We start from the raw sequence: 16,179 nt of genomic DNA on the forward strand, positions 1-16,179 counted from the left end.
GTCCCTTGGCAGCAAGCGGGCACAGGCAGGAACATGAGCTTGACAGTCCCCACTCCTATACCATGATACGGCAGTTGGCAAAGCACTAGCCTCTTTTTAAGGGCTCACAGCTGTAAAAGTGACACTTGAAGGGTGACTTGCACCTTGCTTAAGTCTGCTACAGCTACAGAGCCAAACAGGCAGTTGTTTTAGGACAGCAGTACACCACCTTTTCAAATAAACTGTATTTTTGAGGTACAGTACTCAGTACTACATGGTAAATCTTTAATTCCTTTATTCACAGCTATGGAAATCCTGTTGACACTTACTTATGGATGAGGGTGAATGAAGGACTCGCTCATTTCTGAGTTCTGGGTAACTTCTCATGTGTAAACGGGGTGGTGTTGCTTTGTTGAGACAACTGCGTGCTGACAGACTCACTCCAGGATTTTCTCACTCAACTGCTGGAAAGCTCCAGCTAACCCTTACAGTGTGGGAACAACGAAGGGCCAGCATACAACCAATCCAGGGAACCTCCCCTAGGTCTCACTACACAATTAAGAAACAGAAAATATTTATAGTTCACAATGTTTGTTAGAGTTTATGTTTTGTTAATTATAGTTATGAAAGCTCTTTGCAACAGTAGAAATGCTAAATTTTGCTTTTAATATCCCTGAAAGGGCCATGGGTCCAAGGAGGTTATGTGGAAGTAAGACTAGCTTACAATATTGAAATAAATTAAAAATTCATTTCTAAGGAAAAAAAAAAAACCCCAGAACAAAAAACTGCAGGTTCAAATTATGTCCTTCAGCACATCGTCCAGTGATCTGATGAACTGTCTTCATCTACTTAATTTAAATACTCATGATGAGCAAAAACACTTCTTGTGGACTCAAACAGTAAAAAGCAAGCACAGCAGTGGTTAACTTCACTAATACAACTTTACTGCTCCATTACAGATGCAGTAAATGCTTTGACACAACCAAAATATTCCAGCTGTTGCCTTTACCTACCCATTCTTCCTTCCAATGAGCGTCATCTTCAACAGCCCGACACATTCTCCAAGTCTCCCGCTCCCAAATGAACATCCTCCCCCAGCCCCTTGGTTCTTGACCTCCATCTCCACCCTGCAGCCCCCAGGCCCATCTAGCAGGACACTTTCAGTACAAAGCAAAGCGAGACACCAAAGTTTGCATTTCCCAAGTGAGTAGTGTCAGAGCAGCAGCAGCATCATAAGACTGCACTTTACCACCATGCAGGCCACCAGAGCCAGCCTGATGCAGCTGCAACAGCACACGCAGAGCCAGGGAACTCCACCCCAGTCAGAGCAGGCTCCCACAGATGCTGCACAGGTGCCCAGGGAGGTGCCTTGTGAGTTTAAGATGGGGGTAGTTCTAGAAAGTCAAGTGATGCATAAAAATGAAGCTCCCATTTAAGCAGGATGTTTTCAAAATTCCCCATGACCTGCTAAGGCTACTGTTCAGATCAGTGCCTCTGGCACTTCCAAGACATAGCACAGGACCTTGTTGGTTTGAGTCCTGTCCCTGCTTGGGCCGCCAAGTTTTACAAGCACCAGTAGCAGCACAGGAAGCTTCTTCTCCCCACCCCATCCCCTTTTCTTCTTCTTTTCTTTTTAATCAGCTTGATACTTGCAGAAACACAATACAATTCTAACAGACTACAAATAGGATGCAATTAGGAAGGGGAGTCCAGACAAAGTAAAACAGTATGTATAGAAGTAGGAGTAGCAATTTTAGAACACCGCTTTTGAATTAAACCACTTGAGCCAGTATCATTTAAGACCAAACACAGACTATTTACAGCTTAGTCAAAAGAATTTATTAGAAAATGTTAAGCACTACATAAAACTAATTTTAAAATATTTTTTCAGTAGACAGCACTCCAGCCTTACACTACAAACACCGTATTACTGACTTTGGACAGCCACTGTGCTCCTAAGACACATCTTTAGGATGAGACATTCAAAAGCAGCATGCACAGTGAAACAGTGGGAGGAGTGCAAGGAAAACCCTTGTAATTTGCATAAGTTCACAGAAGGTATACAGTTGCATATATTTCTCCCCCCTCCCCCCTTAAGACAATTTAGAGCAAAAGAATTACTGATACCCTACATCTGTCAACTGGGCTCAGCATTTCCCATCATTTTGTCATCTGCACTAGTGCATGTTTGGAGTTTTAATACAAAGAGATTCAATAAATAGACATACAGCTTTAATACTATCTTAACAAAAACATGACTAGAAGGTTAAAGCACATGCTTTCTCAGATGGTCAACACAGACTTTGCTACTTTTCTGGAAAAATAGGAGGAGAGTCTATGTATTAAGGCAATGCATTTTTTAAATTCAATATCGTAATTGTAATGAACTGCATATTTTCTGATAAATTCTTAAGTATTTAATTGCAAAAAATAAAAAGTTACTGATCACATTCTAGTCTATCATATTCTTCATCAGGATCTGAAATACAGTAGAGCATCACTATAGTCACTGCCCCAACAATGTGGCAGCAAGTGACATCTTTTCTTCCAGCCAAGAACTGCAAAACGAAGAAATTAATGACCCTTCCTGCTCCCAGTTTAAATCCTGTGTTGCTCCTTCCCGCCCAATTTCCACCTCTCCTTTTAAAAGAAAGTTTATCTGGCTCCTGAAAGATGTTTTATAGCAAGGCTCAACTGTATAGAATAAAAAGCTATAAAAAGTCATTAAAATCCAAAAATTCAGAGACAAAAAAAATGTAATAAGTACGCATGGCGTGATCAACCAGGATCGACATAGCAATTTGCTACATTTTTCAAAAAGTGCTAACCAATTTTAGCTTAAAATTGTTCAAGAGATCATACAAATTGCTACCACAGTGTAAAACTGAGTATTTTGAAAAAGAAACAAACCCCCTAAAACCTGGTTTGACTGTAGAAAATGTATTATATTGGTTTCTAATTTACATAGTATTATTTAGGTACACAAAAATAAATATAGAGAGTCAAATGCTTCATTAAGTCTGTAGAAAGTTATAGTTAAAACCAAGTGATCAACTGTTGTGACATCACATTTTTACACATATATATCTATACATATATATTTATCATGTGTGTGCACATGGGTATATATCCCTTATTTCATCCTCAGGCTGCAGAAGTTCTTTGTAGGGCAATACTGTTTTTATGCCAAGAGAAGTTAACTTGGGAAACGACTGGCTACTACTACGAGCTGTGTTCTCAAAAAACCGCGACAGATACTTTCTGCCAAAATGGTGCGTTCGTGCTTTTGACTGGAGCAGAACCCAGACCTTGAGCCAACACCAAAGGTTGCTACCACACAGCAGGACCGAAGGGGGAATGCTGAAATTTTAGTAGTGCTGTCTTACAGAATAAGGGAACTAAGGTTCCTTCTATACTGCACTGCTCTTGTAACACAAATCTGAAGGGATCCCAGGCTGGCTTTTTCCGAACGGAGCTAGTAACGTTCTGTGCTCCAGCAAACCTATCTTTTGCTATCTCAGTAACACCGGTTTGACATCAGGTGTAAGCACTCTTCTAGCATATTTAATGAACCCACATCTGCTTTTAAAATGATTTTGGTACCTGTACAGAAACATACTCCGGGAAGTCTAAAAGCTGCATTTGACTTGAGACTGTACTTTCAACTGGTGATCTGGGCTACAGGCCGTAACGGACTCGGAAACATACTACGCAGATCAGGCTGGCACAACTAGCAGTCTCCGATCAACAGGGAGACAATCGCAAATTCCACCTTTCTTCACCTTCTTTGAAGATACAAAGAAACTAGTGCTTATTTTTCAGGAACATCCAACTCTACAGCATACTAACTGCCTATGTCACTTCAATAGCTACGGGCAGGAATAGACATGAACTGAGGCGGTCAGTGCGTTGTGACTGGGGGCTTTTGATACATAGAAATTAATCAAGTTCATCCCACTAGCTTGGAACAAATTGAAAAACATCACAAACAAAAACAAGCAGCATAACTTTTATTTGGTGTTACAACAGATGTGCAGTGCCCATAATTCTGGGCACTGAATCTTACTGTTTATGATTTTTTTTAAAAAAAATCTAAACAGTTCTTCTGTTCAGACAACTCTATGTGCTTTTTTTTTTAATATATATACACAGTGACCCCTGCATTCAGTCTGTCCAGTTAACAGTAGAAATATTTGTCAAGGCAATACATTATCTTTGCTATAATTAGGGAGAAATCAAAAGAAAAATTTAATCTGACTGATTAAATGTACTGTACATACCTGTTCCAAAACCAATGTACTCAGATAGAAGTTTCTAATTTAATGCACTCCATTATTCAAGTCAAAATGCTGTACATCTAAGTATCCACACAATCGTACAATCCTAACAACCCTCCTTTACACCTTTTACTTTTTTAGACATCTGTTTTTAAAAAGGAACAAAGAAGTTGTACTGTAGATCTGTATTTCTTTAGAACAAAAGATTATATACTACATTGAAAAATAATTTTATCAAAACCAGATTCAAATCAGTCATGTACAATTTTCAGTTAACTGTTCATGTTGAAATTGCACTTTGTAGATAGGATAAAATTAAAAACTGAAAACATGATCTATTTTCTTTCACAGGAAACTGCCTCTTCTGGATTCTTCTTCCGTGAATGTTTATATTTGTCTACATATGCTTTCACTAGGTTTGCCACTTTTGCGGAATTAACTTCTCCACTCTTGCTATGACAAACCTACAACAGTATTAAATAAAAAATAAAATGTGTTTGAAACATTTTGATTTTCCACTGTTTAACATCACATACCTACTCTCCCAACCACAAGCTTCTCCATGGCCAGCAGAGTAAGCCAGGAAACTCTGAATACTTCCTAACTGCTCAGCTCCATTCCACCCTTTCAAACAATAAATCAGTTAGCATTCTGAGGAGCTAAAAAAGTTCTGATAGATGCTTTTGTTCACCCTTCCAGCAACTACCAGTTGTCCTAAGAACAGACACAACTCCCCTCAACCCTACCTCAGTTGAAATGTATACATATCAGATTTTATTAATATATCAACTTACTTTATCTACAGCTTTCCGTACAATTTCTTTATACTCCTCCTTAGTGATGTCTTTATTTTGGTAGAAAGGTTTAATAGCCAGTTTAACCTCTTGTGCTGCTTTTTCTTGAATCAACAATTTCTGAAAAAAGAACAGAGTTATGTTATTTTCAGATGCATGCATACTCATCTTTTTAATGTGAAAGTAATGATTTAAAATTCGTTTCAATCATAAATTAAAACTTTACAGATAAAAAAATTACTCTAAACAACTGGGAAAACATGTTCAGGTCACTCAAATTTTCAACATTAATGAGAACTGTATGTTTCAGTTTAAACTAAAACAGAGTATGGTCCCACAGCAATTAAAGTAGTATTCGTAAATAGTGCTGCTCTAAGAGGATGACTTTTTAAAAAGTCAATTTACTAGTTTATGTCCTATAACCTCCCCCGAAGTACTGCAATATGATGAAAATAATGGTAGTGAATATATTGCACATAAAAGTATTCATAATTTGCTCTCTTAGCATGACAATTATATAATATTACTCTGAACTTCAAACTTGCCTGGTCCTTCTTTGAGCTATCTGCGCTGGCTTCCACTGTTACACTTGCTTTGTTTTCTCCCAATTTCACAGGAGCATTAGAGCTTTTGACGTGATTTGATGGCGTTGCATTACCAGAACTTGGTCCCTGAACTGTTCCCACATTTCCCAGGGCTGCTGTTGGAGCAGACAAGGCTGGAGCACTCATATTATTACACACATGAGGAGCACTTGGAATTCCCTGTTTTAAAGAGTTATCAGTAGTTAATACATTATCCTTCAATATGTCAATAAATCTTTCTGGAAGTTTCAGACAGTTCCAGAACAAATTTCAGGACATCAGTACTACATGTTTGGGTTCATCAGCTACTTTCCACCTGGTCCATTTTTATAGAAAACGTGCATATAATATCAGATCTAATCAAAAGGAAAAAATAAAGTTTGAAAAGCAATGTATCCTGTATGTCATTGTTGTGGTTTCTAGATTCTGGTTCTGAGGAAGCTCCCAGTGATGCACAACTCTCAAGTAGGATCCTGCAAACAGGCACAGATGATGTTACCAGCACCAAAACATGCACACAAAAATAGCTTAATACACATTTGCATTCATGGATCATAACAGTGTTTCTCTGAAAAGGTTTATTTTCTTTTTTTTCTTTTTTAAAAAAATCAGCTTGAAGTTGCAAGTGAATGCCAAATGTAAACATGCCTTCAACTTTGAGTAAACTGGGGGTGAAATGCAAATTGAGCACCAGGATCTGTTCTTAAGGAAAGGTCATTTTCAGTACATTCCCAGACATAGTCTAAGGACACTATAGACACCGTTGATACTTCGGAACTGAGAAATGAAGTAGCTCACAACAACTCAGACTAAGGTCAGTTTTAGCAAAAGCCAAAAATGCATCCCCCCACCCCTCAACATGTTACAAGCACTGCGTTTGGTAGGCTACCCTAAATGTCCTTTTTTTCTGCGCAAGTAACCACCATTATTTTTTGCAGGTGTTTATTTATCCATACGGGAAATAACAAAGTAGGAATTAAAGCTCTTTGGAAAGGACAACAATATTGAACTGTTATAATCAGTATGCTAATGCTAGCCAGTGCTATCTCTTTGTCTTCCTTGAGCAGGAAAAGGTAGGTCAGAATCCTACAGTACTCAGTATTTTTACATGCTACCAACAAGGACTTGTTCAATGAAAAGTAAAAAGGAACAGTAACTCCCAAGAGCATTCAGGTGCATGGACACTGTTCCACAAGAAGAGCCAAATGTAACAGAGGCTTTGTTAACAAATACTTCTATTCTGTAGCAACACACTAAATCTTTGTAGCATATTTATTATTACACTAGATAATTAAATTATATACAGGTTTACAGCACGCATTCTGATTTCTTACATTTTAGAGATTAAACATTCTGAATTTCCAATTGTGAAAAGTTTATCACAAACAGGCGTAAGTCAAATCAACCAGTAATCTTCTGGCTTGTTAGTTCAAATAGTACCTATTTTATTTTGCATAGTACTTAAAGTATTTCATATGGCCTCTAATCCCACTCAGTGTTTCCCACAGGACTTAACTCCTTTTAATTTGATGAATACGAATGATTAATAGCAATCGAAAGTGGACAGAATGTAGGTCATTAATCAATTTGCAAAATTTTTAAAGACAGCACAGAAAAAGAGAGGTTTAGAAGTCACTGTTCTAAAACATCTCTTTTTCAACCTTCAATGCTAGTAGAAGCATTTTACATTAGAGTTAGTGGCCTACAACAGTAAAAAAAGCAGAAATCTCAACTGAACCCATAAGAACCCTCTATACACCACAGATGCAGTTTTAAGTTTCCTTGGAAGACCATATATCCTACTGAAAGCTGTTAATATTCCTTTCCCTGATATAAAAGCTCTTAGTATAAACAGCTGGCTACAGGAGATGCTCACGTACACAGAGGCTGTTTTAAGCTGTCTTGGAAGGCACAAACAGATGGTCTGACCTGCCCTGAGCACAGTAGTCTTTTGGAAACTGCAGAAAGGAAGTTTAGATCCAAAAAGGATGTGAACACATGAGAATTGGGCATGAAGGCGGAAGTAATACCAAAATATACCAAAGAAATAACTTGGAAATTATCAAAGAGACTGAAAAGATTAAATGATAGGAATTGCACGGGGAGAGGTCACGGGGTTAGGAGGGGGAATGACAACATGCCGAGACAGTGACTGCTAGAGAATGAAACTGCAGAATAAACTGGTGCAACACAGCACTTGAAATATATATATCTTTTTCCTCTGATGCTATATCCCAAAAGAAGAGAATTCCAATAAGAGGTCAAAGTCCACTTACTACACCCCGCTGAACAAGGATTGAAGTATTTCCTAGAGCTTAGAATCAGATTTTGAAGGGGAAAAAAACTGTAATGTTTCTTATTTCCAGAACTGAAGAAGAAAGTTTATTGACAATACTGAAGAAAATTTTTAGTGGTCCATTATCATTTGGAACATCTTATTACTACAGATACTCAGTTATGGCATTATCTATTAATATTAAAAACCTACAAACTCAAACCAACCCACATCCTCATGAACATTTCTGTTGCATACGGGGGAAATAGAGAGAGGACAGTTAAAGAGAAAAAGAGAAACTTTTAAATATAAATTTAATCAAGTATACACTATTAAATACAAGAAACCTTTTATTAATCCATAACTAATATATTACTTTAATATTGTTCTTGCCATAGTTTCTGATAAAGCATACCTGCAGCTGTTTTCCATCTTGTTGTGAAGCAACATAGTTGACTTGCTGAGATGGTGGGGGTGGAGGTGGAGGTGGAGGTAATCCCTGAGACAGATTTGTGGGAGCAGCTACCTGTATGAGAGGTACTCCGGTTTGGAGATGCAAAGGCATTGGAGGATGGATGTTGAAAGGACTGCGTTGCATATTCATCATAGGAGGATGGACACCCACTGGATACGGAAAGATATTCATAGGCTGGTGCTGTGCATTCACTTGTGGCATTACATTCATTTGTTGCTGCATCATATTCATTGGTAACTGAGAACCATCACTTTGCTGGTTGCCTTGGTCTTTGAGGTTTGGATCTATCAAAAGAAAAACAGACAGTATGAAGTAAAAAGTATGTTTTATAAAGCGCAAGTGGAACCCGATGTCCAAACTCTTCATGAGGTGTACTGTATTACATTATTATGAAGTACTCACCATCAGACAAGCCATGGGGGCCAAATGCTAGTTTCTGAGTTTAAAGAAGCTCAGTTACTATGGAAGCATGCCTTCTGAATTTCCATTTTTTCTACGTGTCCCATAGCATAGCTAACAATCCATTACATCACTCTGAAACAGTAAATTTCATCCAAAGAGCAGGAAAACATAACTTATCCAACCTCTGCAGTTGTGTAACTTCAGTTATCACAGTATGTTATCACATTTCACCACACTGCTCCCCTTTGCCCGCTTTACACGCTGTCACTACAGCCATTTCTGGTAACTATAAAAACACTCTGATATATACCCTCACTGAATAATAATCGTCCTCAACCAATTTCACATATCTTCAATATTAGAAAAATTTGTTCAAAACCAAATTGAAACCCACCACACTTTACTGCCACAGTAGATAAAGCCTAGAATCAAAAGAAGCGTCATGCTAAGAGTTCTTTTTAAGAATTGACTTTAGTCTCGTATTATCTTCAACAGAAGCTAAGAAGTCACACACAAGTCACATTCACATACGAGCAGCAAGTCCTCCGAAAGTTCAGAAACAAGTTGTGAGAAACAGCTGAAGGATTATAGTTCAGATGCATTTCTCTTCCCTTAGAATTCCTTCTATGAGGAATTCTGTTGCCTAATTGAAAAGGATCAGGATTCAATTCCTTATGCTTTACTCTAAATCACTTTTAAAGATGCCAACCCAACAAGTTCTACCCAGGTTTGTGAACATTGTATTATTCTCACCCCAAATTCAGGTTTCAAAAATAAATAGTGCAATTGTTCCCAAACTATGTGACATGAATCCTGTGAATCACACAAATGGGCCTTCCAATTAAAGGTTTGATATATGTTGCCTATAGCAAATTGAGGGTTGTCAAAGTTGCCTCAAAACTGAGAAGCCACTGATGCATCTCTGAACAGAGGAAGAAAATTGCTAACATAAGATGAAAACAAAAATAGAAGATTAAACAAAGATACAATGGGAAAGTATAAGAGTGCTCTTCTTCAGAACTGGATTTTATAGTTCTTTTGATTTATAATTCACATATGCCATTTATTTCAAAAGCATTAATAACCTGTGGGCAAGTTCTTAGTTCTTCAGAATCAGTCTCATCTGGAGTTAAGTCACTTTCTACCAAAAACTTTATTCCAATCAGGGAACTTAGCTTGTAAATAGAAAATATACAAAAATATTACACTTCCATTGGGGCTTTAGAGAATTTTTATGCTAAAGTACAGTAAAACTAAGGGTTTTGATAAATCTTTTTTCATTAAGCATTTGAGGAAAATGCTTATTTAAAAATAAGATAGAAGTCAACTTAATGATTTATCATCTCTAGATTCTACAGTCCAAGTCTTCACAGACAACGGTAAGTTTCCTTGAAAAAAAACCTACCCTTTTAAAAAAAGTTGAGCAGAGTATAAAAGTAACCATGAAGAGGATATACTTTCTCTTTGACCTGATCTATTTATTTCAGCAGTGCTCTTCAGATGCACAGTAAATTATGACATAAAACTTGTGACTTTAAGCAAAAACATACAGTCATCTTCTTGAAAAAAGCCACCAAAAACTCGGCCAAAAAAACCCAAAACCCACAAAACCTCACCTCTAACATATCATAAAAAGTCAATGTATTTACCCAAGTTATTTTTAAGAACTAAAACTCAAGATGGGACAATGTGACTATCATTTTACTTAGCTATTGCAGCTGTAACTAAATCAAAACTATGAATACCTTGCTCAGATGTCTCTTCTTCTTGTCTCATTCCCCATCCAGATTGTGGGCTTGATGAATTTCGTCCTCTTCTTGAATAATAATTCTGCACATCTGCTGGTAAAGTCTTTCTTACAGCCCAACTGGATGCAGATGTCCACCCAGATCTATCAGCAGGAGTATCAAAAGAATAATCTTGTTCATTCTTACGTCTGTAAGGCTGATGTTCTGGGAACCTTGAAGTTTCGTTCGCAGAACCATTTGAGTTCCCTGAGAGGGGTTTTCTATTTTGCCAGTGATTTTCACTCTGGTCTCCATACACGAAGCCACCTCTTCCACGTCCACCTCTCCCGCGCCCACCTCTTCCTCGATTTGAAATCCAACCAGAACTGAAGTTTTTATTCCAAGAATGTCCTGAATTATCATACCGATAATCTTCCCAATGTGGTTTATCTCGCTCTCTATTCCTAACTTCAGGAACAGAGTTTATCCTTTCCATTACCCAGTCTGGACAATCATTTCTGTGTTTGTCTGAAGAACACTGATCATCATTATGTTTTTCTGTGCTGTCCTTCTCTTTGAGATTTTCATTTTGTTTTTCTTGATCATTCCTTTTATATCGATCATTTCCTCTGGGACTTCTCCAACTGTCATTTGCCCACTTCTCTTTCCATCGAGGTGAATGACCATCCCTCTCATTCCTAACAGATGAAGCACCTTTACTTCTTGTTCTAGATCGTGATCTTGACCTAGACCGTGACCTAGACCATCTCCTATTTCTTCTTTCTCTGTCACGATCTCTTCTTTGACAATCTCTATCACTGCTCCGAGACCTAGATTTTTGCCTTGGAGAAGAATCCTTAGCTCTTGACCGAGAAGATGATCTTCTGTTTTCCCTGACAATTTCTCTTTTGGGAGATCGAGATAGTGTTTTTTTCTCATCTTTGAATATCTCTCTCTTTGGAGACTGAGATGAGGATTTCCTTCCCTCCCTAACAGTTTCCTGCTTGGGTGATTGAGAGCTCACATCTTTGGTTATCTCCCTTTTAGGAGATGGTGATTGGGATTTTCTACCCTCTCTCCTGGGAGACCAAGTTGTTGATGGAGAGTGAAATCTAGACCTTCTAGATCGAGTCTTTTTATCTTTTTTACATTCCGACTGACACTCTTTCTCTTCAGGAATTGTTTCATCTTTTTCATCAGAGAGTCCTGAAAGTGATGCAGAGTTTCCAGCATCATTCTCCCATGATTTCACCTCTCCTTGATGTATACCATCAACTGGTGGTAACTGTTCAATTTGAGGTTCATTCTGGTCACTGCAAAATGAGTCACAATCCATTGGTATCATTTCATTGTTATCTTCACCAAAATGCTTATGTTCAGTATTTATTTTGCGTGACTCTGAAGATCTATCCTCTTCCCTTTCCGGCATAGCCTTCTCTTTTAAGGATTGTTCTGATATACTGTCAGAAGTAATACTGTTTAATGTATCTGCTTTGTCTTGGACAGATTTTAAGTTTTGAATATCTGTACTTACACAGTCTACTACTGTCCTTTCTTTAGTCTCAGAATCATCTATTTCTATGGCTTCTGGAAGCACATGCAATTTTCTTTCAGGGCTCTCTAATAGGCAGTTTTTCTCCGAAGAATCTGGATATTCCAATAATTCATTTTTTGGACTAACTATCGGTTGATCTATTTTTGTCAAAGTTTCAGCATTCACCAATAATTCATTCTGAGGACTAGACAATGTCTGTTCTTTTCCCTGTGTTTTCATATGCTCAAGTAATTCATCTCTGGGAACAGTTATTGCTTCCATTTGTTCAAGAGTGTCTTCACAGATGTCCTGATTCTTAATATCTACATTCTTTTCGGTAACATCTTTTATTTCAAATTCAAGACTTTCTCCCTCTAAACTTAATATTGGAGGTTCTTGGACAGACAAAGCTGCATCTGAATTTCCTGGAGTATCTCCATCTTCGTCACATTTTCCTGTGGTTTCCTCAATTTCTGCATGTTCGCTACAGCTTTCCAACCCATTAGCAGACTCTGTTTCCACATTATTTCTGTGCAGAAGGCTTTTACTATTGCTTTCATTATCTGACTGGTGGTCTTTATCTAACACCAGAAGCGCTTCAGACTCAGCAACTTCATCATCTTCCACTGAATCACTGGAATATTTTTCAGAACGTGCAGAACTTCTCAGTTTCTTTTTAACCAGAGGTGTTTGTTGTTTAACTATTCTTTTAGACTTTCGTTTTGGAAGAGCCTTCTCTGATTCTGAAGATGATTTATTCAGAGATGTGTTACTGCCAGCAGGGGCACTGCACCCAGAATTGCTTGATCGAGGTGAACTCCGAGACTGACCAAGAGTCTCATTTTTGTTGTTCCGTGCAGATCTTCTTCTAGGAGTAGTATTAACAGACTTCTTTCTAGTTCCCCTAGTGCCAGATGAACCAGAAGCTTGCTTTTTCTCTTCTCCTTCTTGGGTACATGCAACAGCATATCCTTTGCCTAAAGAGTCTAACACAAGTAGAATATGTTAAAGTCTGATAACATTTATGCTAATACAGTTAATGTAAAATGAGGTTCTCTGGTGTAACAGATACCCTCGAACAATACATTGAGATTTAGTAAGAAATGCTGCCACAGCTTAAGTAGCCAAATCACATTTTGTTTCATATATATTTTTTCTTTAAAGAATAGAATCAGATTAAAGAAGTGATATGCTAGCTATCTAAACGTGTATTTTAGAAGCAGCACCAACATTGCTACATAGACAGTAATGGTATTCACAATGAACTGAGAGAAGCCTTGATATTGCTAATTAAAGTCAGAAATTAAGCCACCAGAGAAGTAACAAATTAACCACATGGCATTGTTAGCATACAGCAGTTCTGTCATTCTAAACCTAAGGCCTGTTGGCAGAGTGAAGTTGGCAGTAAAGCTCAATACTGTAGAAAGAGAAAATTCTAAATGGCCACCAGTGGATTATGGAAAGCAGTTGATCAGAAGTACCCATGACACTGTTCCTCCTCAGAAAATCTTTTTCAGATAGTGCAAGCTCACTTGCAGGTTATGAACAAGACCTTGTGTACTCCACGGCAAGCTGGACTTAAACTCTGCTGCAACGCTCCCTGGGTACCTGCAGCATCTGACTGACTGACCGACCGAAAGATCACTAACATCTGTGGCAGCTCATGGCAAGTTAAAACACTAAAGCTGTATTAAGAATGAAAGCAAGCTGTACAAAGCAGTACAAGAGTTCTTCTGTTGATACTGTATTACATTTATTTCATATTATCCACAATGTAGCTGACAGGTGTCTCAAACATTTTGCAGTGGTGCCATAGAAGTCACTGTAGAAAAGTCAAAGGTTATAGTCACTGCAAAGGGAACACAGATGACACAGCTCAGGAGTTTAAGATTAATGATAACTAAAAAAAAAAAAAAAAAAAAAAACACACAAATTAAGTAAATAAATTTAGTCCTGACTTTAGAACTAAATATAATATGAGATATCCACTGATTTGTTTCAAAGTCTGCACACACTTTGAAAAGCATCATGAACTTGGTGTCTACATTTATTTATTTATTTATTTCGTGTGTGCACATGTCCTTCCTCTCCTCAGCTGAATGAATGAGGAAAGAAAGGAACACTCTGCTCACTGAGTGTGGCCAAAATCCTCAAGATGTCAAGACATCTTGACATCCAAAGTCCACTAGTTTTGCTAGGAAATTTGAAGACTCTGCACCTTCTCATTTCCTGCATGCTCTTTATCAATAAGAAGTCTTCAAGTGAAAATTGAAAATCACTTAAAAGCTTAGTATCAGTATGAAAAGTATAGTATTCAGTATCAGCATACAACAATGTTCTAAGACTCAATCTTGATGACCTTTACACTGCACAGTGTGCCACTGAAGTATGTCAAGCTATTTTTGATGGATCAAACAGCCATTTATCCTTAAACAAGAGAAAAGTTGTAAGGTTAAAGAAACAGTATTGAATTTAGAAATTGAATTTAGTTACTTGGTATTTTAATCTTCAAATGAAGAGTAGTTATGCCAGTTTTGGAGTGGCTGGCTTATCTTCTATATTCCAATTTTGGAAATAATGCATCCGGTTTCAAAATAGCATTGAACTGCATCACAAGACTGTGTACCCCCCGTTATAACTGAAGTATTCTGTTTAGATTTCCAAGAATCAGTTTTTGACAATATTCTACATGAGCTATAAGCAAAACTTACAAAAAAAATTTTTACCAAAATTTTCCAAAGGCCTGATATTTCTTGGAAGAATTGTCCTTGGCACTGTAGTCGAAATAAGAAGAAAGACCTCAGCTTCAGCTCCATAAGACATTAAAGGAATTCTGGGAAATTAAAAGCATTAACATTAGTTGCTTTAGCTGTTTGTAGCAAGTGTTGGAAATAAGACAAACACATTAAGTGCTATCAAAAAGATCAAGCAAGCATTATGCTTCCAGTGTACTTACAGTTAGACAAATGCAAAAGTGATACAGGATGAAACTTTATTTCTTCAAAAAACTTTTTTTCTTCAGAAATACCTCTTTTAAGGGGCATGCACTGATTAAGTCAAAGTTTAACTTCTAACAATCTTGTAAACAAATCAGACATGGAAGTCCTTCAGTAAGCTCTGAGAAGCTCTTTCTCCACTACATAACAAAGACACCAGTCTGGCCTTCAACTCTATATAAAGACATTAAACCTAAATACGGTACTGAAGAATTGCGAGAATTACTGACACAGTTTTTGCAACACTAAGCATGATTTACTCAATGAAAAAAGTCTGAGTATCTATTCAGGTAATCTAGCATAGTGTTATATTAAATATAACTGTTCTTAAATATAAAATTTCTCCAACATATTGGAACTAGAAAATGAAGAGACTGAAGCTTTGTTCCAGAATGTCCTGAAGGTTCTTCATTAATTAGACCAATGCCTAAAACAAATCTGAATTTATTTCGAGACGTAAATTATTACCTCATGAACTAAAACAGTTTGAGTACAGTGTGTTATGTTAAAGTAATTCTTCAAAAGTCAAACACAAAACTACAGCAAAAAGTCTATTCCAAATCATACTGTACATACAACATATACTATTGGAAACAAAATTAGTAATACTGATTCAGCACTTCTGCAAAAGAGGCTACTCTTCTGCTGAATAATGAGTATACATGTAAAATAAAGGTGTTTTTATTCACTTTTTTCTAAGTTACCCCACAAATTTAACAACTCAAGAATGAATATATTAACATTTTTACTTGAGCAACAATTGTTTCAAATGAAAATTAAAATACATAAAAACCCTAGTGAACATGAAATACATCACTTTAAATAACTATATTTTTTTAAACATATGAAATATTCCGCTGCCTCACCAGAAAGGCAAGTCTTGCAGAAAGACAGAATTAGCTGTAGATCTAAAATTTTAAACATTTATCAACAAGTTAGAAAGAACCTTTCCAAAAGGGAAATTAAATGTAAACAAGATATAAATTCATTATTTGAATCCTAGGTGCAAATTATAATTAAAAAAAAAAAAAATCTATTTTACTCTCATCATTAATCTTTGTTTTAGGGCAAGGACAGAGTTGAGATATGTGGAAATTATCATCATGGACAGAACAAGTTTCTCCCTGTGGTTTTTA

General features: G+C 37.0%; 1 protein-coding gene across 5 annotated transcripts in view; it reads right to left on the bottom strand.

Annotated features, from left to right (window-relative positions):
• Positions 1 to 1,795: 1,795 nt before the first annotated feature.
• The window catches only part of SCAF11 (SR-related CTD associated factor 11), a 47,279-nt gene continuing 32,895 nt past the window's right edge, over positions 1,796 to 16,179 (bottom strand). For 3 of the 5 annotated variants that reach the window (XM_062583861.1, XM_062583852.1, XM_062583888.1), the window contains 6 exons: positions 14,759 to 14,880; positions 10,532 to 13,033; positions 8,325 to 8,668; positions 5,596 to 5,814; positions 5,051 to 5,170; positions 1,796 to 4,720 (listed from right to left, as the gene is read on the bottom strand). In XM_062583861.1, the coding sequence (XP_062439845.1) occupies positions 4,592 to 4,720; positions 5,051 to 5,170; positions 5,596 to 5,814; positions 8,325 to 8,668; positions 10,532 to 13,033; positions 14,759 to 14,880 (3,436 nt within the window). In that variant the 3' untranslated portion in view covers positions 1,796 to 4,591. The remainder of the gene's footprint in view (positions 4,721 to 5,050; positions 5,171 to 5,595; positions 5,815 to 8,324; positions 8,669 to 10,531; positions 13,034 to 14,758; positions 14,881 to 16,179) is intronic. The other 2 variants (XM_062583879.1, XM_062583871.1) reach the window with 1 other exon arrangement.

The sequence above is a fragment of the Rhea pennata genome, chromosome 1 (genome assembly GCF_028389875.1).
Source record: "Rhea pennata isolate bPtePen1 chromosome 1, bPtePen1.pri, whole genome shotgun sequence".
NCBI lineage: Eukaryota > Metazoa > Chordata > Aves > Rheiformes > Rheidae > Rhea > Rhea pennata.